At 49.0% G+C, this 23578-nt stretch overlaps 1 protein-coding gene and 2 long non-coding RNA genes across 4 annotated transcripts; 2 read left to right on the forward strand and 1 right to left on the reverse strand.

The window, feature by feature from the left end:
• Positions 1 to 1099: 1099 nt before the first annotated feature.
• On the reverse strand, positions 1100 to 3207 carry LOC310828125. The gene is made up of 2 exons (XR_014556699.1): positions 2646 to 3207; positions 1100 to 1438 (listed from the first exon to the last, which is right to left on the reverse strand). It is a non-coding gene; the product is annotated as an uncharacterized lncRNA (long non-coding RNA).
• A 2839-nt stretch (positions 3208 to 6046) lies between these two features.
• Positions 6047 to 11807, forward strand: LOC310828087. Of its 2 annotated transcripts, none has more exons than XR_014556628.1 (2): positions 6047 to 6086; positions 10428 to 11807. It is a non-coding gene; the product is annotated as an uncharacterized lncRNA (long non-coding RNA). The 2 variants fall into 2 exon arrangements; XR_014556629.1 differs by having other exon boundaries at positions 6055 to 6192.
• A 2132-nt stretch (positions 11808 to 13939) lies between these two features.
• SKIDA1 (SKI/DACH domain containing 1) lies at positions 13940 to 20210 on the forward strand. The gene has a single exon (XM_083704773.1). The coding sequence runs from the start codon at positions 16164 to 16166 to the stop codon at positions 18855 to 18857; it is 2694 nt and encodes an 897-aa protein (XP_083560899.1). The 5' UTR covers positions 13940 to 16163; the 3' UTR covers positions 18858 to 20210.
• Positions 20211 to 23578: the final 3368 nt, after the last annotated feature.

A 23578-nucleotide genomic window follows, 5' to 3' on the forward strand; every position in this document is an offset into this window, starting at 1 on the left:
GGGAGTATCTTGGGAAGCTTAACATTCCGAGCGAATTAAGGGCACAAGCCTCGGATCACTTTTTGTCAGTCTCACTGTGGCACTTCAGAGTCGGAATGTGATTTTTTTACATCGTGCTACTCTCATTTAAAAAAAAAAAAATTTACCCATTTGGCAAGAAAGAAGATGGGAGAAATGTTTCTATTTCGGAAACAAGAAAAGTAGTATGGAACACTGAGGAAAAACCAGACATGCTATTTATCCTGTTCCTTCAGCTGTATTTTTTCTTCTGTAATACAGATTTGATTTTAAAATCCCTGTATACGTATTGCCTTATATAAATTATGTGTGCATCTGAAGGCCTTCTCGCATATATATATATTTCAATATTATTCTAATTATTTGTTACTCAGGATCCGTGATCATTAAAGATTACAACCGCCAATATATTTTTAACTATGGTGATGTCTCAAAATATGGGAATTTTAAATTCTGAAATTATTTTCAAAGTGAGGTTTGCCTTATTCTCCTGCATTGACATTTACTATCTAAAGGCTCCAAAGACAGCAAGTTTTACAAAGAAAAGGAATAAACACAAACGTATTTCAACCCTGTCTCCAGGAAAGCTACCAACAGTTTTCTGCTCCATGGTGTCCAGAAATACAGCCCTGTTGAGTGCTTTACTGAAGTTCAGAACTTCAATAAATTCCATTTCCCCCCAGAGAACATGGAAATACAATATTTAGAAATTATTCTAATCCGCCTTTTAAAATTCCCTCAAGTTGCATGAAACAACAGTACTGTATTGCTAAGAAGCTATTTTACCAGAAAAATGGTTTCAAGTCATATATATATATATATATATATATGTAGACACGCTTACCTCCCCCCATCTAACAAGGCTGGTCGAGTAAACAGTACCCCAGGCGCAACATTTAAAAACAATGTATTATAGACACTTGTTGGATTTTTTTTTAAAGACAAGGTTAAGCAGTTTATTTTCCTTCAAGTAATTAAAATGACCAAAATCAACTCAAATTAACTGAATTGTTTTTAAGGACAAATGCATTTTGTTTTTGTTTTTACTTTTTAAAGAGAAACACTTCAGAAGGAACAGGCCTTTCGTTTTAAGAACTTTTATTTTTGCCAGCCTCTGAAAGGAACAATACACGGTTTTTCCAACTTCAGCAACATTTTTTTAAAAAAAGAACCCGCTCTTTTCCGAACCCACTCTCCCTTTAGCTCCCTCTTCGTAAAATCTAATTATTTCAGCATTTAGTGTTTTTCCTCCTCGAGTTGTTTCCTGCCCCTTTCCCCCCTCCCCTTCCCTCTCGAAAAGTCCTGTTCTAAAAATTCACCGCTGAACAGATGTTTCCCTTTGTATCAGGCGAGCTTTTTCTCCCTGGTGGGGTCTTTTACCTTCGGTGAGCTATAAAGCCCAGTGAATAAAACAGCAGCACTAGAGGAAAACAAGGAAGAAGAAGAAATAAAAAAAAGTCCTCCCTACTTATGGACCAGATAAAACTGCTGCTGGAAACCGGGAGGGAAGAGCATCGCAAACTCGAACCCAACAATAAAATAAAATAGTGCTTGGGGAAGCTCAACCCCAAAAGCAGAAGCTCGTCCCTTTTTCCTTCACAGCTGCGGCGAGAAAACAAGGGGAGCCTTCGCGCGAAGAAGGGCGGCAGCGGCGGCTTCCCTACGAGCAATGGGGGGAAAGGAGCCGCGGCTCCCCTTCCTCTCCCCTCACGGAGGCCGGCCTACCCCGCTCGCTGCTGCCCCGGCCCGCCTGCTGCAACCGAGCACCTTCCCTCCAACTGCACTTCCTGCCTGAATGAGGCCTCAGCTCCTCGGCGGCAGCTGCTACCGCCTTTCGCAGCTTCCCCTCCCGCCGTCGCCGCCGGCAGCCCCTTTCCTTCCCCCCCTCCGCCCCCCAGATCTCGTCAGGCGGCCTCCCAGCTCCCCCTGCGCTCTCTCGGCGTCCCTCGCGGCTTCTTTCGTGGGGCCCAGCCCCTTCTGCTCCTGTGGCTACAGGCAGGCAGGCGAGCAGGCCGGCCTGTAGTTAGTAGGCCCGGCTGCGAGCCTGGCTGGGCTGCTTCTTCCCTCAGGAGGAGCAGCTCCTTCTCTGAGCCCTCCTGCCAGCCAGGCTTAGTCCTTGCACAAGCAGGCCTCTCAATTGACTCTCGTTTTGTAAGCGACACCCACAAATTCATTATTTCACCTGCTCGCCCTCAACCTCTTTCATCAACGCAAAAAGGGCTTTGAGGAAGGGGAGAGGGTGGGGGTTATTGAGTTTGGCTGCCCGCCAAGCTCCTCTCCCCTCTTCCCTTACACGAGGGTCCCGGGTTCCAATCAGGACGACCTTGCAAAAGCGCCGTGCAAAAAACCCTTTTGCTGCCACTGCCTTGCCAGCTGGCCCCTGTCCTGTTCCCTCGTCCTTCTTCACAGCTGCAGCGCTGCCTAGAGGAAAAGCGGGGGCTCTGCGCTCTCCTCCAATGCAGCAGCAGCAGCACATGCTGCTTTTTCTGGGGAGTGCTTCTGTGCCCTAACCAAAAAGGCAAACTTCTTCTTTAAAGCAGCCTTTGCAGCGGTTGGTTGCAGGAGAAAAGAAGGGAGGGGGATGGGATAGATCATCAATCAAATCAGGACAAGTGCTGACCACAGACCTTTCTCAATTTCTTCCAACCCTGGTAAAACTACTCTTAGGAAAGCTTGGATCCACAACCGATAGAGTGGAGCTCTACTGTCCTCTCATATATGCGCTTACTCGGAAGGAAGTCCCAATGAAAGGGAATTAAGCCGATGCACTTTGCAAAACTGGCTTCAATCCAAGAACTTCGGTTTAACGTCTTCATGACTTGAACTCTTTGCCACCTTGGCTCAAACTGTCACGCTCCTATTGCCCTGCTACCGCTGCCTTCTTTGTTCACTGAGAATCTTTCTACAATTCTCAATAGTTTTACCACAAGACAGCAGATTCACAAGATGCTAACCTCTAAAGAAAACAAAAAGCATTCCTCTTGTTTTTAACAAATCAAACTAATACAACTAAGAGCCACCTAGACAGGCCCTTTAAAATAAACAAAATGCATCTTTCCTTCAACTTCCTTACCTATAATTTAACCATGAGTGGAATTGTGTTACATTTTGGCTTTCTTTTAGTTTATTTGCTATATTTTGGAGTGTGGGAGGATGCTTTGCAATTATTTTATTGTAAAGAAAACCTTTTCCTGCTTTGATATTTTCTCACATAAACATAAAACTACTTCCCACTTTTTTAATAAAAAAGAGTATTTTTTTAATTATTGCACTATGAGGAAGTGTCTCTTTTCAATCTGCTGTTGATTGGTGTGTTTTTGTTACAAATAAAATACGTTTCCCTTATTTTCTTTTTAAATGAGCTGGTTTATATTCCGACAACTAAAATCTATTTGTAACCAATCCACTGCTCATTGTAAGCATGGCCCAACCATGGGATACAGAAATCCAGATATGCTAATTAGGGGAAATTATAGGCACTTAACTGGCAACTCGATTTACAGCCCAGTTAAAATTGGGTTCTTTCATGTTCACTTGCAAGTAAAGCCGACTAAGTTTGTGGGACTTACTCTCAAGAAAACCTGCGTACAATTGCAGCCGATCACACAATATCAGCTATTGGTTTCTAAAACACATTTAACTGGCAATAGGTCACTGCTTCTGTTGTGCTTGCCTTCTAAACAAGTGTCAGGATTGCAACCCCAGAAGCACACTCAACAGTCTGTTTATTCCAGAATAATCCAAAGAGATTGATCCAGAATAAATTGATTATGGATGGCAATTTAACATCTCAAATAGTAAAGTTAAGAAATGCAAGTCATGTCATGGAACTCCTAAATAACGCATGTAGCATAAGAGGATTAATCAATTTAATCAAAATACTTGGCATTAATTGGTATCTGGATCGAAATTATCAGGTGCCTAACTGGGATGCTGTGTGTAAAAGAGAGAGCAAGGGAAAAAGGTTTAAATCCACTTAAATAATTAAAATACCACTGTATCTTGTTTTTCCACATTTTGACAACCATGTTAACAGTGTCAGAATTTTATTTTTTAAAATATTTATTTTACTCAAGACCTGACAAGACCCTTTTAACAGCCCGATGCCAAAACCTGTTCCAATCGAGTATTTGGCGAATAGGCGCATTTTGCCTGGGATAGAAAACACTTGTCCGTCATATTCAACAGGCAACAAGCAGCTCCAAATCCCCCTTCCGCCCGGTGGACAAGCGTCTCTCTCAAAACCTTTAGCGGGATTTGACAATTCATGGAGCGTCAGTCTTTTATTACCATTTAAGGGTGGCGCGGGGAGAGAATCTTTTTGTTCCCTTCTACATGATTTGTTTGTATCGATTATGTCGCCAGCAAGAATCTCCCAAGAAAGCCGTGTGCAATGCCTTGACACTCATTTGCCTAACACGGCCATGCTTTCAAACGAAAACCAGCCTCGTAAAATCTCTTCTTTAATATGCAGTACAATCCCGCCTCGCTGTTCGGGTGGATTCCTGTCCTCCCTGCAACCTTCCGCTCGTATGCAGTAGGTCACCGTTTGGGTCGCCACTTTCTACGTCTTGCTGCTTTTGAGGAAAGCTGCGATTTGGGAGGCTGTCCCCAGAAGCACCTCTTCCCTCCCCCTCCTCCGTCTCAGAGCCCTCCGGAAGCTCGGCCCACGCCTGCTCCTAGCCTGCACTTTGTTCTCGCAGTGATCTCGCAGGTTGGGAAGGCTTCAACAAAAACAAAAAGCAGGCAGCGATCTGAAGATATTGCAGATGGCCGGGGCTGTCTGCTGCACGTGCATCTGAACGCTACCGGTTCTGGGCCACGCTGCAAGCTCTGCAGATCCGCAAGCAAGGCCGAGAAAAACACTTCCCTCTCGGCTGCAGCTTTAGCTTAAGTTCTAAAGCTCTTCGTTAAAAGAACTTGTTTCTTTCCAGCCTTCCAAGGAGGGGCGAGCGGGATTTGATCTATTCAGATATTCTTAAGAGTGAAACGATGTGCCATTTGATGGTAGTCCCCTCATGCTTTAGACGGAGACCATTAGAACAGTCCTCGATCTCGAGTCCCCCCTCCCTCTTTTCCCACTTAAAATATTCTTTTTAAGGAAACCCAGGAGTGTCATTTTTCTAGGGCAGAGAGAGAGAGACACTAAAAGCTGAAGGATGAAGAAACAAGTCACCCAGTGACCTGTTTTGCTGCTTTCCAGTCCCACCGACCCAACCCCGCCTCACTCACATGGTCAGGAAGAAAAGTAGAAACAAAGAGTTCTAAACCTTTTTCTTCAAAGCCAGCCCTTTTGCTTTTGGGGGAAGGGGGAGGGGAGATGATGACTTGGGGCAGGAGATGCTGAGTAGGAACTGCAGTGACTCTTCATCCTCGAAATAGTTCCCTAATATTCCCTTCAATTACATTTCCCCCATATTGGGGGCTGGATGTGGGGGCTTTGAAGTCTAGCTCTTTGCCTTATGGAAGGGGAAATCCTTTACCATCTCCCCCTCCTTTTCTCCCAGTTTTAATCGCCCTGCCTAAACTTTCAGGAACTTTTTTTTTTTCTTCTTCAGCCGCATTACCGTCATCGTTGTAAATAATCCTGATTTATGACAAGCGTTAGCTGTGTTCAATAAATGCAATTAATTACTGCTGTCGGAAATTATAATTAATAATTACCTATAATAACGTGGACAGTGATACCGGATGTTGAATACGTGACTTGAAAGTAATCTGCACTAGTGTTAGTGGGACCGTAAAATTAGTGTTTGGAACTGTTTTATAAAGGGCGTTATCGAACCATTATTATTATTATTATTATTATTATTATTATTATTATTATTATTATTCATAGAAAGTCTCCCGCGGGCAGCTAATAGCACCCTCCCTTGGAAGCGGCTGCCCCTAGCGTCCACGCGGGGAGTTGCAGCAGCGGCCTCCGCCAGGAGCTGCCTGCCGGCCTGAGATTGGAAGCCGCGCGCCCGGGAGGGGAGGGGAGAGAGAAGCGGAGTGGGCGGGGTTGAGAGGGGCGATTACGAGAGACTCGAGCTCGGCACGAGCGCGCCCGGCGCGCTGGCTTCTGGGTAAGCAAATGGCCGAGCGGCAAAAGGAAACGCCGAGGGGGAGGAGAAGGCAGGAAGGCAGGAGGTGAAAGGTCACCGGCCCGCAGGCCCCGCCCCCTGCGCCCGGGTAAATGAATGGAAAGAGCCCAGGCGAGAGGGGGAAAGGGAAGCTGCTGCTGCTGTTGCTGCAGCGGCGGTGGCGGGTTCCTCGTGCTAACTGCGCTTGCCTGCCTGCCTGCCTGCCTGCCCGCCACTCTTCTTCTCTGGGGGGGAAGGAGGCAGCGACGCCTTACATTGGCGTAAGGAGACGTTGGGCCCCTTCTCTCCAGTCTCCTCCCCCCGCTGCTCCCGGACAATGCAGCCGAAGGGGAGAGCTATAAACATTGGAGGGGGGGGGGAATCCTCTGCTGCTGCTGCTGCTACGCGGGGACAACTTAGGCAATGCCGCCTCCACCTCCTGAGCTTGGGCCACAACAGGCCCCGGGTTCTCCCTGCTCCCGCCGAGGCAAGAAGCGCTTTCTCGGCTGCAAAGGACGTTGCAGCCTCCAGTTCCCGCTTCCCCCTTGCCCCACAAAACCCCAAACAGGAGAGCTGTTCGTGAAGGCGCGCTGCCCTCCTCAGCCTGCGCACGCACAAACCTCGCCGGGCCCTTTTTCTCCTTTGCTCCCCGCGATCGGGGGGCGGGGAGCCCCTGATATATTCCCTACGTTTCCTTCCTGGGCCGCTTTTCCGAAGGCGGCGGCGAGATTTTGCGTTTTAAAACGCAGCCCCGTTCCTCCTTCGCGCGGCTCCTAGCCGTTTTTTCCGCGCGGAGCAGTCGCTCGAAAGCCCGGCCGGGCTGGAGGCGCCGGCTCGCCTTCGGAAGGGAGGGTTTAGGTGGTGTTTGGGTTTTTTTCTTTTTGCGGCCGAGACGGCGTGAGCCGTTTCTCCAGTTTCAGCGCCGCTGAATTGGCGGCGGACCCGTTTGCTGCAGGCGGTGCGAGGGAGGTGGCGGCGGCTGCTGCTGCTGCTGCTGGGATCCTTCTCCCTTTCTCTTTTGAGTAGTATTTAAATCCGCGCGCCGGTGGCTAGTTTCTCAAACGCCCCGCTCGCTCCAGCCTTTCTTACCTAAAAGCGAAAAAGTTGTGCGAGGTCGCCTCTCCCTTCCCCCTCCCCAGTGTCTCCTCGATGAGAAATGGAGGAAGAAAATGCAAAACGCTTCATAGGGAGAAGTGGTCCCCTTTGTTCTGGCATTGTTTCTCCACGAACTGGCGGCTACAAGGATAAAACACTCACCTTCTCTCCTTTTTGCTGCGAAATCCAGACGTTCCCACCGGCTGCAAAATACACAATCCACCTTAGAAAGGGACTAGAGATGTAGAGAGAGTTTGTATTCCGTTCTTTTGCGCGCTCTTCCCATTTTGGGGCAAGATTAAGTTGCCGAGCACGTTGTTGCAAGCTGTAGCCCCCCGCCTCAGTGAATGGTCGCGTTTAGGACCCTCCAAGGCCATCCTAAGTCTGCCAGTAGAATCCGAGGGTATTGAAGGTCTAAAACTTTCAAAAGGAAAGGGGGCCTGGAACTAGCCAGAGAGCTGCAAATATACACTAGGATGCCCCCCGCCGCCGCCACTACACGCACATACGCGCATGTTTGCCCCCCTCCCTTAGCTTTAAATAAGGAAACCTTCCCCGGTGAGAGTTTAACGTGAAAGAAAGAAAAAGTTTGCACTTTATTCATTCCTTAAGAGCGAATGTGTTAAAAGCCGATCCCTGCCTGCATTTGAAACCCGCTACCCTTCTTGCTCTCACCCCATGTGGCAAAAGTTTTGAATCTCGAAATAAAAACAAATGAGCCGGCGGTAGAAAACGAGGTTGGGAAGTTTAGGTTATGGTTGTAGCTGGGAGAAAATGTGTCGGAGGAGGAGGAGGACCAGTTTTTTTGTTTTTAAGAGGAAATGCTGTTGGTGTTACTATTTTGGTAACGCGGTGATCAAGCGAGCAAAAGAAGCCCATTCACGGATTTCTGCATACTCCAGGCGAGTATGCAGAAATACTGCTCAGCCTCGCAGGTATTAGTGTCCAAACCTGCATTTAATCTGATTATGATGAGGTTTGCTGATACAATGGATAGTTGAATAGATCCTTGTGTCTTAGCAAATGAGGTGGATTTTCGGCTTCCCTCGGTTTCCGGGCATGAGAGGAAATAAGGCTCTGATTGTCCACCAACACCTTCTGGAGCCCCTCAAATATCTTTGGGTTTTGGTTGTGGGTGGAAATGAGCATAGCCCCCTCAGCGCCATATTGTAACACCGCCCTGGATGTCCCGGCTCTTTTATGGCTAGACCTGAAAGTTTCGCTCTATGTGTGCAACTGGAGAAATGAAGAAAAATAACAACAAATATGGAGCAGGCGTCTCTGGTGTCTTTTCTGTCCCTCATGTAACGCTCCCCATTTCCTCTTTACCACCCTTCTAAAAAGGTGATCTGCTGCATAGGAAAGGAATGAAAAGATTGCAATAAAAGCAAAACCGAGTAAATAAGGTTGAGGGCAGAAGGAGAGGTTTTCTTTGCCAGCCTTTAATTGCCACTGAAACATTCTACAGTTGTAAACATTCCTTATTTATTCAGCCCAAATAGGCAGGCATTGTCTTGCTTTTATCGCAATCGTAATTACGGTGTCCTTTAAACTGGCTGATAGCTAGGGAGATAAGGGAATGTGCCTGTAGCTTCAGATCAAATCTCTCTCCGTCCCTCTCCCTCTCTCTCGCTCTCTCCCCCTCCCCGGGTCATCAGGATCCCCACAGTCCTTAGAGATGAGGAACGCTGCACGACTCTGGCCTGACCATTCCTTACGTCATGAAAGTGATTTGTACCACATTGCTAATTTGGTGCAATCCCTAACCCTTTGGATCTCGTGTGCGTTTGTAATTGCCTTTTGCTGCTTGCTTCAATTTTTGGTGCGTTATTTTTGGCGGCAATTTGGAGGGGGGCGTTTGGGGTGGGCAATATATCTTTTGCAATCGAGTCCAGGCGTGTGGGGGGGGGGTTCTGCCCACCTGTACGTCAGAAACACCAGCGTGTCCCTGAGTCTTTGTTTACTGCACCTTTGTGTCTAATTAAAAATGCACACTTTTAGGATCCTCGCAGAACAAAGCCTCCCCAAATCCCCCTTTACGTCCAAGGATTTGCAAATTTATAAAGGCTGCATTGAATTCGGGATGGGTCAAGGGGCAAAAAAAGGGTAGGAGGTCACTGCATTTTGATTATGGGTCAGTAGGCAACATGGCAGGCAGTTTGTGTCCCAAAAAACCTCTTCTTTAAAAGTGAGGTTTAAAAACAACAAGGATGAGCGAGGTTTCTAGGGGAAAATTTGACGATGAAAGAGAAGAAAACCTCTTTTCCTGATATTTGCAAAGCAAGAAGATATGTCCATGTGAGAAAACAAAGCAGCCCTCAACAGCACTATAAATTGTTGCTCTGTTTACAGAGAAATAACTCACAGTGTGATGTGTTGCAGGAACTTAGCTATGGGTCTTGGAGTGTCCCCCACGCAAAGCCTTTAACTATACTGGGTATTGCTGTAATGTGTCAAAAGGTGTCTATGCTTGTCCTTTTTAAAATAAGTGTATGTGGAGGGTTTTTTTAAAGTCTGCACTTACGTTTGGCTGAATGATACGGGGAGCTGAATGACCCTTTTGACAGGTTTTGGTCCCTTTGCCATATTCCCCAACTGTTTCTTCCCCTCCCCCAATCTGCCCTGGATATATTATAGGGGGGACTACAGGCAATGCACAAACTCTGAAAACCTAATTTAGGCTGGGAAATGATATATTTTTACCTCTGAAATAAAATAATAATGATTATAATAATTATATGCAGAATAACCCACGAATAATAAGCTGTGCCAATCGGGAAAGGGTTATAACCAAGAATAAGATAGTCTGGAGGTGGCTGTTGTAGTGTGAAAATGCACCAGGATACGGAGAATTCGAGGACCTAGTGAAAATAGAAGCTTAAAGTGCTGTTGCATTTCACAAGTAAACATTTAAAGGGCTGTAAATGGTGCTCTGAGTGACTTGCCCCAGAAATAAGAGGTCAGCCTGGATTGCAGGGCTGTTTAAACATAGTCATGATAATACAATGAAAATATATCAAAGCACAACCTCAGAGGGCGTTTTCAAATATATACCCCCCTCTCTCAAACGCAGACACACTCATCTCCCAGTAAACCCCCTTTTCCCCAAAAAAGCAGCGATACAAGGGAGCTTCTATATATTTTTAATACCACAGAATAAAAACAACAACTATGCAATCTGAGATCAATGGGAATAGGTTTACAGCATTGGGTGAGGAATATTATTTTTCCTCGTTATTTTCTAATTAGGTTTGTCGTTCGCCAAGAGTGCTTCAGACTGAAATATCATCTAAGGTAAAGAAATCCTATCTAAGGTAGGGTATACATTACAGACTGGGGCTACTCGATGGGAAAAGGAGCACATTTGATTGATAATCTCTCTCTCTCTCGGAGGTGAGAAGAGGAAAATGCCTCATGAGCGTTCTCGCTATCCACAACCCAGTTGAATTGTTGTCCAAAGGCTGAACCCGATTCAATCTAATTGATTTTCGAATTATTGATTCCATTAGTTCCACCGCGTCCCATTCATAACTACCGGGACTGATGCCTGAAATCAGTGTCACTAAATCAGCTTAAATTCGAAGACTTTCACTTAAAGGTTTTCCAGGCTGCAAGACGACCTAAAATCCAAGTATTTCCTCGTCTAATTGGTATATGGATCCACCGGTAGCCTTATCTGTTTCGCCAGAAAGAAAAAGAAGGCCACATTTCAGCCTCAGGTAAAACACACACCTTCCCCACCCTACAAAACAAAACAAAACAAAACAGATTCACAATGCAGTGAACCTCACTCTTTTTCGCTGTGCAGAGATTTATTCCTAAATCCTTCGGCAGGATTTGCAAACATACAGAGATCTTCCTGGTATTTGGAAAAATAAGTCCCGCGGGTTGCAGAGCAACTTGCTTCCAACTAAGCGTTTTAGGGTTGCAGCCTAGTAGTCCAAGCCAAAGCACGTTTACTTGGAAGGAAGTTCTACTCCGTTTAATTAGGGTCCCCCCCATCCCGCCCCGAAAGCGTGCTTAAAATTGTATTTGAATTCAAGGAATCCCCCGTAGCTGGACTGGAGAGGCGGACTCAGTGGCAGGGCCGAGAAATTGTACTGCCTTTGATTTTCCTCTATGAACGCTGCCGGCGTCTGTTGTTCACTCAGGGAAATCAGTAAAGTCTCGCCTAATTTTGAACACCGCCGACAACAGGCACCTTATTTGCACACACCCCAATATCTCTCCGCTCCCCCAGCGTGTGTGGCTGTGTGTTTTGGAGAGGGCGTTCTCACGTTCATAATCTGAAGCTGCAAAACTGTTGCTAGCTTCGGTATGTCTGCCTGCGAATCCACTGGAAAAACCTCCTCGGCCTTCCTTTTGCTTCCAGAGAGGGTCCTCGGTCCGCGAGGGGTTGTGGAATTGAGGATCGACTCCCGAAGTGCGTAAGGAAGATCCCGGATATGCAGCGGTGTGTTTTGATGACCACAAGAAAACTGGCAGGTTCCTCCCCTCCCCCACCCCCCGCAAACTCAAGATGGAGAAGTTTCAAGGAACAAAAGGCTGCGGGAGGGAATCTGGTGGGGGAGTTTCAACTCGACTCCAATGTGCCTTTCCCATGTGTATTGAATATTTCCTTAAGATCTCTGTCTTGGTGTGTGTGTTTATTTGTATATTAACTGATCTAGTCCTACACACACACACACACACACAGTTGTTACCACGATTATTATTTTTTCAAATAGGGAGTTAACGTTGTACCTTGGTAGAAATGTCGATTTGCTAAAGAAAAGCAGCTATTTAAAGCGCGCACACACCCGATTTTGTTACTTTTAACGTCGATGTTTAAAGCAAACAAAAACTGGGGACCCAGCCTGAAGAAGCCAAAGAAGCAGACGACTGTAGTCGTGTGTGTGTGTGTGTGTGTGTGTGTGAGTGAGAGAGAGAGAGAGAGAGAGAGAGAGAGAGAGAGAGAGAGAGAGAGAGAGAGAGTTTGCGAGGCAGAATGGATGTGGCTCTGTCTCCGAGCCTGGATGCGCTTGTTTTGTGGCTGAGATCCCCACAACCTCTTTACTCCGGAGTACGCCACCCTTTGCAAGGCGGATGACTTGGTTGTATAGCCTGTGCCGATTTGGAACCTAAAAGTAACCGAGCCACGACTTTAGAACTCAACTTTGCGAAATAGACAAACAGCGAGGCATCCGCCGGAACTTTAAAGCCAATACCTCGGGCTTCATTTACTTTGTGGATCGGCCTGTCAGGGATGCCATCACCTTCAGCATCAAATTAGGGGGAGGAGGGGGAGGAGCAGCGTTGTGTGGGGCTGTGTGTGTGCCGGGAGTGGGGGGGGGGCACGAGACGACGGCTGCCATCCTGGGGAATAGGAGACCGAGAACAGAGGGGTCTGAAAGGTCCCCATTGCTTAACCCTACAAAAGCAGATACCGCTTTATTTCCCTCTTCCCGCTTCATTCTACACCCACACCCCCCCCCCACAAAATAAAACAGCCAGGCAGCTGTTTCCCCTCCAAACTTTGCTTTGCAGCTCCAGAATGAGAGGCGATGTCTCCTGCGCGAGGGGGAAGAGGAACGCGCACAGGCGAAGGCAGCCAGATGCGGAGCTCAACTGGGCTGCGAGGAGCCTTCCATTCATTGTTCGCCACCTCCTTTCGATTGCGTTGGAAGGGCTGTACTATCACGAGACCCTGGACCAAGCTCTCCTTTTCGCTCTTGTCTCAAGGGAGATCTATAATATATAATATTATATATAATCACACCCACACATATCTAGGAATGATATTCCTTGAGACAAGGGTGTGTGTGTATAAATTCTTTCTTTCTTTCTTTCTCTCTCTCTCTCTCTCTCTCTCTCTCTCTCTCAACAGTTTCTTGATTCAAGAGGGAACCGGGCCTTGGAGCTCGGAGGGAAGAAGTCACTCCGTGTAAGTTGTGTCGCCTTCTGTCTGGCGAGCTGCAGCCGAGCTCCAAGGCTCGGTCAAGCCCAGCCTGAGTTGAGAGGCGAGGCCACGGGCTTTCTTAATTTCCGGGCGCTCGCCAGCACCCCTTGGCCCTTCAGTCCACACACTGGGAGCTGGGAGGGGGCCGGTTGGAAGAGAGAGAAATCGCCTGCTGAATTTTTATCTAGTCATGCACAACGACCGTGAAAATGAATCACCAAAAAAAAAAAAAAAAAAAAAGCAAGCAAGAGGAGGGGATTTTTTTGGGGGGGGGACACACAGGATGAGTTTTTTTGTGGGGACGGGACGGGACTGCTGAGCTCTGTTGGTAGACTTGCTTATTTGTTTTCCCAGTTCTGGCGTAATCATTCTGCAGCCGCTGATATTATGGGGCATAGGACTATGGGAATCTATGTCAGTGGGACACATGGCCTTCGAAGGCAGGCCATCTTCTTCTTACCTTCCGCCCCCCCCCTACACACACACACACACACACACACACACACACACACACAGTTTCTTAGTCCGAGGAATCCCAGTGGTTTTCCTGGAGCACAGGGATGCATTTCATTTTGGCTCTGGCCGCGAGCTCCTCTCTGCAAAGACACAGCCACTTTGTGCTTCTGGCCGGAATTCGGCGTGAATCGATTAGCGACTGCGATCCACCGCAACCCCGCGGACTAGCAGGATTTGGATCGACGCCGATTCGACTCCGGCTCGACTGGGGCTTCAGCCGCTTAGATGCGGGGAATAGGGCCGGGCCGCTAGTCGTTTTGCCGTTGGGTTGGGTTAGATCTGAAAGACGGAAGGGCTTGGAGGGGGGCGGGATAATACACTCAAACACCCCCCCCATAAGACAGTATAAGTTTTTCGTGGGCTGGGCCTTATTTCCCATCCCTCTTTTGTCCACGGAGCCGAAAATATTCGGCCGCCACTTGGGAAAGGTGAAAGTTGGAATTGTAAGGTGGGGGGGGGGGGGAGAGCCTTTTCTATAGAGCGATGGAAGCGTGCGGGGGGAGGGGCAAGCCTCTTTCCCGCACCCACATTCTGACACCGAACGTGTGAATAGGAAACCCCTTACACCCAGACACCTTCAGTGAATTTACTATTCCAGCGGCGGGGAGGGGGGGGGGAGTCTCATCGTCTGGACCGCAGGTAGCGGGGCGGGGGGGAAAGAACCCTCAGCCTCCAGGGAAGTTCTAGCGAGGGCGGCACCCTAGAAGTCAGAAGCATCCCTGTGACCCATTGCAATCTTCCCCTTCCTCCTCCCTTCTTCCTCCTCCTCCTCCTCCTTCTCCAAGCTTTCCTCTCGGCTCTGTTGCCATCTTTTTCCCCCTGCTGGAAGCAATCAACACGCAGGCGATCCTGGCGTGGACGCGCGGACCGGAGGGGGGACTCCCTCCACCTTGGGAGCTAGCGCGGGGGAACTGTGGAAAAGTAGAGACCTTGCTGCTGGCTTATCTCGGCTTTGTTATGGGTCTGACGTGAGCCCGCGTCCCGATCTCTCTCTCTCTCTCTCTCTCTCTCTCTCTCTCTCTCTCTCTCTTCCAACCTCCTCCTCTCCCCCTCCTCTCCCCCTCCCCCACCCCCCAATATTACAGGCAGAATTTCAGAGAAAAGTGTTACAGTATTGCGAGGCTGGAGCTCAGGATAAGCACGCAGCCCTAAATAATTCCCACCCACCCCCAGTAGCACCAACTTAGCTATCGGAAAGAGTGAGAGTGAGAGACCAGGAGGAAGAGGAAAAGAAGGGACGTGAGTACTGTATTCTCGTTTTCCGAGTCGTTCACAGAAATATACAAAATAACGTCAGACAAACCCCAGGGTGTTTTGTTTGGTTTTTTTGTTTGTTTTTGTTTTGTTTAACTATGCTTGCAAGCCAAAGGAAGGGGAATACCAGTTGAGGAGCCCTCCTTTTGACACGCATTGCAGAATAAGCGCCCCTTTAAAATGGTTACTTAAAAGCTCCCCCTTCCAATCTTTACATCCACAGAATTCATATCGTGGGGGAAACAGCTTTCTGTCCTCCCCACACCCGCACTTTATCCCCACTAAATAACCCCAAGAAGGTTTCCAAATTCCATTTATTTCTTATATTTGTTTCAAAAAATAAAACAAAACCCGTGTCACCGAGGGCTTCCAAACCCGGTCCTTCAGTCGCCAGCGCCGCCGAGAGCGAGCTGTGGGCTGGCTGGGAGCTCCGGATTGTTTAATAGAAAGATTTATATACTAACAGTATTATTTACTTTGGGAGGGGAGGTAGAAGCCTAAGAGTATGCTAATTAGCCAGAGATTTGGAGGGGGGGGAGCTGCGAAGGGGGTGGAATATCAATTTTTATTGCATCACCTGTCAGGAGTGTCCAATCAGCGCTGGCTTGAGGGGAATTAATTGATGAAGGTGTCTCCGGACCAGCTCACTTCCCTCTGTCATTTGATTTGGAGCGAAAGCAGCGGCGGGAAGAGCGGCTGCGTGGCTCGGCTCGTCTCCGCACAGCCCCCTTTGGCTCACATTCCTTTATCCTGGCTGGGCAGTGGGGGGAAGCCGCCAGCCAAAGGGCACAGGTAGCCAGCCTGCCTCAGTGCCGTCGAGAAACACCGGGGGCAAGCGAGCCAATCGCTCCCGCCCAATCCCCTAAGGCAGTTTTCCAGGACCTGGGTTTTTTAAAAATCCCCTCCCTATAGCGCTCAGCCCCTCTTTCTTTCTTTCTTTCTTTCTTTCTTTCTTTCTTTCTTTCTTTCTCTCTCTCTCTCTCTCTCTCTCTCTCTCTCTCTCTCCTGATTCCAACATCTCCCCCCCGCCCCCCACCTAAAGTTTGATCGGGTATAACAGGCTTTGTTCTTTTTGCTCCAGCAGGATGCCTTGAGACCCCGCTCCAGCACCTGGCTGAGGATTTTTTATATATATATATATATATATAAATAGCCTTTTCTCGCGTGGATCTCCTCTCCTTCCTTGCCACCCACCCCCTCCATCCGCCCCCGCCGGCTGCACACCTTTTCCTCCCGCCGCCGAAGGCTGCTGGTTCCAAGTCCGGGGTGCGGCGTGCATGTGTGGGGGTTGGGGGGGCCCCTCCGGCGCCCCCTTTTTATGCTCCCTCCCGCTGCCCGGATGCCGGGACTGCTCTGAGGCGCGCGCCATGGGAGACCACCTGAAGTCGGGCTTCGAGGAGGTGGACGGCGTGCGCCTGGGTTACCTGGTGATCCGGGGCAAGCAGATGTTCGCGCTGTCGCAGGTCTTCACGGATCTGCTGAAGAACATCCCTCGGACGACGGTGCACAAGCGCATGGACCACCTCAACGTGCAGAAGCACCACTGCGACCTGCAGGAGCTGCGCAAGCTCAAAGCCATCAACTCCATCGCCTTCCACGCCGCCAAATGCACCCTCATCTCCCGCGAGGACGTCGAGGCGCTCTACACGTCGTGCAAAACCGAGAGGGTGCTCAGGACCAAGCGCAAGGGGGCCGCGGCCCTCCAAGAAGCCCCCGGGCCGGACCCTTACGCGGCCTTCTGGAAAGGAGGCGGTAAACTTTGGCTGGGTTTGAATGGAGCCGCCGCGCCTCTGGCCAGCAGCGGCGGCGGCGGAGGCAGCAGCGGCCGCCGACGGAAAGCGTGGCGCGCGGCGGCGGCGGCGGCATCGGGCGCTTTCCTACCGGCTTCGGATCTACCTCACTTTTGGAGCAAATCGCCCGCGCCCAGCGCGCCGGGACTGGCGCGATCCCCTTGCAAAGGGTCGCCAAACTATGAAACTGCGCCGCTGGCGCCGCGCTACGTCTCGCTGGCGTCGGAGGCGCCTTGCTTTCGGAGCCTGCTCTGCTCCAAGCACCCGCACTACTACTACCACTCCTCGGCCGCCATTGCCAGCCAACCCAAGCTCGTCGCCGCCGCCGCCGCTGCAGCAGCTGCAGCGGCCGCAGCCGCCGCCGCCACGTCGGAGAGCGGCCCGCTGGCTCTGGGTTGCCGCTCCAAGAGGAAGAAAGCCGCCGAGGGGCGCTTCCCGCTGCTGGTGCCCCGCGCCGGCAAGCCCCCCAAAGCCGCCTCGCTGGAGAGGCTGCCGGGCTTGAACAGCTTCCTGGCGCCGGCGCCGCCCCAGCAGCCTTTCCCGGAGCCCTCCTACAGCAGTGACTCCGACTCCAGCTCCTATTCGGACCACGCGGCCAACGACTCCGATTTCTGCTCCAGTTTGACCAGCAGCAGCAATTCGGGGTCTTCGGAGGACGAGGAGGGCAGCTACGCCTCGGATTCCAGCGAGCTGAGCTCCGACGAGGAGGAAGACGAGGAGGAGGAGGAGGAAGAGGAAGAAGAAGAGGAGAGCAGCTCGGAATCGGACTCCAGCTCCGGCTCCAGCCAAGCATCCGTGCAGAGCATCCGCTTCAGGCGCACCAGCTTCTGCAAGCCGCCCGGTCTGGCGGGGGTTCCGGCCAGTCTTTTGCCTCCAACGCCCGCCTCGGCTGGACGGGACGAGAGCCTCCCAGGACCCGCGCGGAGCATCAAAGCCGAGGCGCCCGAGGAGGACTGGGGCATCACCCCTGCCGGCTGGGTCCCCAAAACCGAGCCCGGTGTGGATTGCCACTGCTTTGGGGAGCTGAGCCAGGTCCGAAGGGGCGGCGGGTGTCCCTCTCCCTCGCCCGACGTGAAAGCTCCCGACCTGAAAGCCGCCCCCTGCCTGGCCAGGGGGTGCCCTTCACCCAGCCCAAAGACGCCCCACGCTTTGCCACAGCCAAGGTTCCTTCGAGACGCGGCGAGAGGCTGGCCCACCCGCTCTCCTCCTCCTCCTCCAGCTCATGCAGAGAGCCCTACTGCTGCTCTTGGGGTGCCCCCAGAAGCCCCCCAGCCCCATCGCCCATTGACCCCCTGCCTGGGCTGTTCCTCCTCCCAAAGCCAGCCCGAGGTGCTTGCTGCTGCTGCTGCTGCTGCTGCTGCTGCTGCTGCTGCTGCTGCTGCTGAATACCCCGAGCCGCTTCCCCTTGTGCCCATTGCCCAGATTAAAGTCGAGGACAGCAGTGCCAACGCCGAGTATGGCGCCCTCCCCGTTCAGGGACAGAGCCAGCCCCCGCTCAAATGTGAAGGCAGCGATGACGAGCACAAGCTGGAGGCGGACGGCGAGCCCGGGCCCTCGCCGTCTCCGCCACCCAGCCCGACCCACCAGCCTCAGGAACTTCTGCTGCCAGCCAAGGAAGACCCCGCCTGCTGCACTGACGAGCCCCCCAGCCCTCCGCTGAGCCCCCCGGGCCAGCCCGCCCCGTCGAGCCAGGCCCTCGCCTCCTGCACTTTAGGCGCCGCCGCCGCCGCCGCCGCCAAACCCGAGGATGGGGAGTACAAATTTGGAGCCCGGGTGAGGAAGAACTACCGGACTTTGGTGCTGGGCAAGCGAGCCCTGCTGCCCAGCCCGCCGCCGCTCAAACCAAATCTGAAATCCGTCCGGAGCCCCCGCCTGCCCGCCGGGAAGCTCCTGGACGCCCCCGAGGGCGCCCTGGACGACTTGACAGTTTTCAGCCGGCGCAAAAGAGCGGCCGGCCACGTCGCCTCGGCCGTCAAGAGGCCCTTCAGCTTCATGGGCAACTTTCCCTGCCCGCCCTCCTTGGTGGTGGGCCTCGACGGGGATCTGCTGCCAGCCTACACCTTAAACACCGCCCGGGATGCGCAGCCGCCTCCCAAGGCCCATCCTGTCTGGAAATGGCAGCTGGGCGGCTCAGCAATACCTCTTCCACCCAGCCACAAATTCAGGAAATTTCATTCATGAGAGAGAGATTGAATGGGAACCCTACTTCATGGTCGTTGTTGTTGTTGCTGTTGTGTTGTTGGTCTTTTTTTCCTTTTTTGGGGGGGGACCCCAACTACTTCTTTTCCTGACCTTCGAGAATCTTACGCTGGATGCTGGTCCCGCCCCTCATCACGTCCGATTTGATTTTGATTTTTTTTTTTTTTTTATGGTGTGGGGGAATTCTGGTTTATTCTATTTTTGGAGGACGACGAAAATAAAACCGGATTACTATTTTCTTTGCCATGAAAACCCATCGTGGGGGGAAGGGAGGGGGGACGACGACGAGGAGGACGAAAGAGGTCTAACATTCCACAGACTACTTCAGGCGAAAGTTTTCCAAGTTTATTAAAAACACACACACCACACAACAAACAAAAAAAACCACCTCAGTGGAATCTGCTAAAGCTGGAACACTTTACTGTCTCAAAATGCTAGTAATGCATCCGGTACCTCAATTCCAACTGCTACAAATAAATGTTTGGTTTATTTTTTTTTTATTTTTAAGTTGAATGATATCAATTCGAATGAGCCATTAACGTGTAAATGCACTAGATTTCGAATTCAGGAAGTCTAAATGTTCAGTTCCGTACAAGGTTTTTTGTTTCGTTTTGTTTTCAGCGAGAGGTTGCACAGGGAGAATTCACTATCCTTCTGCTGGGAATACCTTCTACTTTATTGCAGAGGGTTCATTGTTATGTTTTAATTCCCCACCTGTCCTTTCCACAAAAGCAGTTGCACTCTGCAGTTGGGAGTGTGCGCGTGTCTCGGGTCACCAGTGGGAGAGTTGGAATTAGATGGTCAGGCATTTTTTTAGGACGAAAAAAAGAGAGACTAAAAAAGGACATGCCACTCTTTGCCTTCTCGTTTCACCTTGAACCCTTCAGGTTGGCCACGATTGCCTATCTTGGCTACAATACTCAACCCAGCCAAACCATTTGCTCGGAAGCTGCTCTAACCCCACGTTCAATGGGATTTGCCTCCAAGTAAATTTTACTCTCAAGGAGGGGGCCTTCCAATCATTAGGTTTTGTTGTGGGACTGGGTTGGAGCTCTGTTTCTAATGGAAGGTTTGCAGGTGTGTGTGTGGGGGGGGGGATGTTCTCAAAATCTGGTCCTTCCAGATTTGCAAAGTCAGGAAAAAATGTTAGGTTCTCACACTCCCGTTGGAGGGAATCGGAAGGAAATGCAGTCACATTCAGCATGCTAAGTGCAACAGAGGCCCCAGTGGAAGGGATATTATCAATGAAGAACCCCATACTCTTGGTGGCTACTTTGGCACCTAAACTCAGGCTTTTTAAACCAGGACTTGTCACTGTTTTCTTTACATCTCTGGGGGAAAAAGAGGACTTTTCCCAACCACCCTATCTTTGTAGCAGGATCATTTTCTACTGCACGTGACAATCAGAGGCAATTGTCTATATTTGCACTTAAACCTCGACAGAGTTGAAGCAGGCAGACTTCTAGAGTCGAGCCTTTGGTAAGACATACTGGTGTAATATGTTGTGATGATGGAAGCAGTAAATCAAAATGATGGAAATTTGCACTGTTGGAAAAAGCATGCTTTAGCTTTATTTTCAATTAAAACACTGTTTTAAAAAAAGCGATGATGATTTTATACTTATTGTAGGGTTCCTCGTTCGTTTCTGACTCTTTTGAGAGAAGGAATGTCTTGTTATCTGTGTGAGAGAAAAGTGTAGGGATTTGATTGGAAGGACTTCTGCTTCCAGAGGCTGGTTGCTGTTTCTTTATAAAACTGTGATATAAAAACAAACAAGTGGGAGGCAGTTGTCAGTGCTGTTGCATGTTGGTGGAAGACAGCAGGGAAGGGAAGCTAAATAGATTTTAGCCGAAAGTTTAAAGAGTTGCTGAATCAGCACTTTGGGATTGACTGCCAGCTCCTGGGCAATTTCTTTCTCGCCAATTTAGCATTTATATGCCAACAGATTCTCTTTCTAAATTCAAATTCTCAAGGATTTCACCTATAGAAGAATCTCAACATAAAGATTTCTACTAAATCACAAAAGAAATCAGCATTTGAAATGTTTCGCCCTGGGCCTCAGAGCCAATGTTTTTAAGATGGAAATCCTTGGCTTGTTTTGTTGTTCTTCCTGCCCCTGGTGATAACGCCCCCCCTCTAAATCTTCCAAGCAGACATTAGCTAATTTGATCTTCTTTTAAAACACATGGAGAGAGAAATAAATGAGTAAGGGTTTTCCACTCCTTGTAAGAAATACCTGCAGGATATATGTGTGTGTGTTGTGTATATGCACACATAACAGATATACACATACATTTTTCACGTCAGGTCGGGCAGTTGCAATCATCAGTTATGGTGGTATATTACTTATTTAACTTGCTCTGTTAAAATCTGATGGTCTCAAAATGGGGGAAGGAGATATGTTGCTATAGGCTAGTCTGTGTCTGGAGCTGCACAAATTACAGCCTTATGTCACTCCAAAAGGCCATACTTAGTTTGCGAAAGTCTCCCAGCCTCAGGCACCCACTCTGGCTTCTTTAGCAATTGGTGATTTGCCAATGCTCCCCCCCACTCCACTATTATTCATGGCAAAATCATCCTGCCATTAGAGGCTGAGTTCCAGAGCTATCCACCTCCACCCCCTGTGTCAAACATGCCTCTGCCCATCCCAAAGTGGCCTCTTCTCCACTCCATGGGGCCTGCAGGCTCATCACCACTTTGGCCCTGCCATAGAAAATGGCAGAGAGAGAACAGGGGAAGTTTTTCAACCCTGATGGGGACTGAAGCACCACATTGTTGACTCTGTGGTACTTTCAGATGTTTGAGACACTGTTTTTATTTTTAATTGTGCTTTGTTGGCACCTCAGCCCTTGTAGCTTTCAGAGAGTTACTCGATAGCTGCACTTTCCAGAAGCTGCAGAATGAACAGTGTTGAGCCAAAGGCTTCGTAAGGCGTAGCTTTTTAGCCCAGTTTTGTCCAAAGAATTGCACTGGAGGCAGGGGGCAGGAGAGAAACCAATCCACCAAATAATACTCCAAAATCCTAAATATAATCACATGTCCATCTCACTTCAAGACCGACAGGAAGACCTATTGCTTGATGGTTGGCAGTGAAAGCTGATTTTGTTTTTTGAGGGGAGGGGGGAGATGCAAGGAGAAAGAGGGAGGCCTGCAATTCTGCTAGGTATTTTCCTTTGTACAAATTAACAATTCCAACTGGTCCAGTGGATTCTTATTAGAGTATGACTGATGGTCAAACTCCATATACACAACCCAGTTAAATTGCTTCAGAGCAATCCCATTGCCTTTAGCTGGAATGCCTTGGAGCACATGGCTTGTGGTGTTCAGCACAAATTGTTGGGTTTAGGAATGTCTCTTTGTCGTCTTTGTAAAATACCTTTTAGTAAGCAACAGTGGACATATATAATTTTTCAATTTAACCTGAAATGAAAGAGAAATTCTATTTCCCATTTGATATAGCTCTACAGACTTTCCAGTTCATAGGGCTAAAGCAAACCAAACCACAACAAAAATCTGGCAATAAAAAAAAAATACCCCGACAAATATTATTAATCTATGAAGCATATAACAGAGTTGCTCTTAAGTTATTGAGAAATGTGTTGAGAAGTGTTCGCCCCCTGCTCTTGGAGACAAAGGAAACGATGGACTATATATCTAGCATTCAAAAGGCAACATGTGTAAATGCCTTTCAGCAAAACCAGGTCTATTGCCTTAAATGATGTAACACAGAGTTTACAACCCTTTACTCTGAAAAGGGATTGTCTCTATAAGTCCACCCATACTTAACTACAGTGGCAACACAAAATAAAAATGGGGGGGGGGAGAAATCTCACAGCTGGTTGTTTATTCTAAACACCACTATGCAGTAATAAAGGAAAGTCCTGCTGTCTGTTGTATGAAGACTGTTGTTCAATCATCCCCTTGGCAATTTACAAAAGGGGACGATGCTCTATCAGATTTAGTTGCCAATAAATTTAAGTTTCTGCAGAAAGAAGAGAAATGCGATGTTTTGGTTTCACTTTACACGTGTAAGTGTGCTTAGAGGAGCTGTATTCAAAAGTGGCCTTTTGGAGGAAAAAAACAGATACAACACAGGAAGTGCTGCTCGCTGTGGTTTTTTTACGGTTAAGATGCTTTGCGTTGTAGGGGAAAAAAAAGTTCACGATTTAACTGCAAATCCGTTGGGGTAGCAGAAACTTTCCTAAAGAGTAGAAGCTTATAGAACAATTTTCCTTTCCAATAGAAGCAGGACAAAGAGCGGGAATCTACCTTGTTAAATCGCCCTTGCAAACATCAGGCACTGGCAAAATCTCCTCCTAGGGATTCCAACAACAAGCGTGTTTAATAAAAATACGATTGAGGGGAGAACTGGGCGGGGGGATCATGGGCTTTTCTTAGCCCTGACTAAGGCAAGGATTTTACCTCCCCCCTCCGCATTTTTGCTAAACGAAGGGCAATTCCCAAATATCTGTCATATGTGTATATATGTGTGTATGCATATACATATATATGCAGGCACACAGATATCTACACAGACACTCTCTCTCTTTCTCTCTATATATATATGTTGGAGTTAGTTTGTGCGTGTGTCTATTCCAATATAATTATTTGCGTTGCCCTGGCTTCCCCCTCCCTTCTCTTCTCTCCCTCTCCTTTTCAATCTGAGGCGGCCTCACAAGCCCCAGCGTTAAAAGGCCCGAGAT

This window comes from Podarcis gaigeae (assembly GCF_964106915.1).
Source record: "Podarcis gaigeae genome assembly, chromosome: 12".
NCBI lineage: Eukaryota > Metazoa > Chordata > Lepidosauria > Squamata > Lacertidae > Podarcis > Podarcis gaigeae.

Excerpts from the sequence above, each read along its gene's own strand:
- SKIDA1 (XM_083704773.1), top strand. The coding sequence starts at position 16,164 with ATGTGTGGGGGTTGGGGGGGCCCCTCCGGCGCCCCCTTTTTATGCTCC.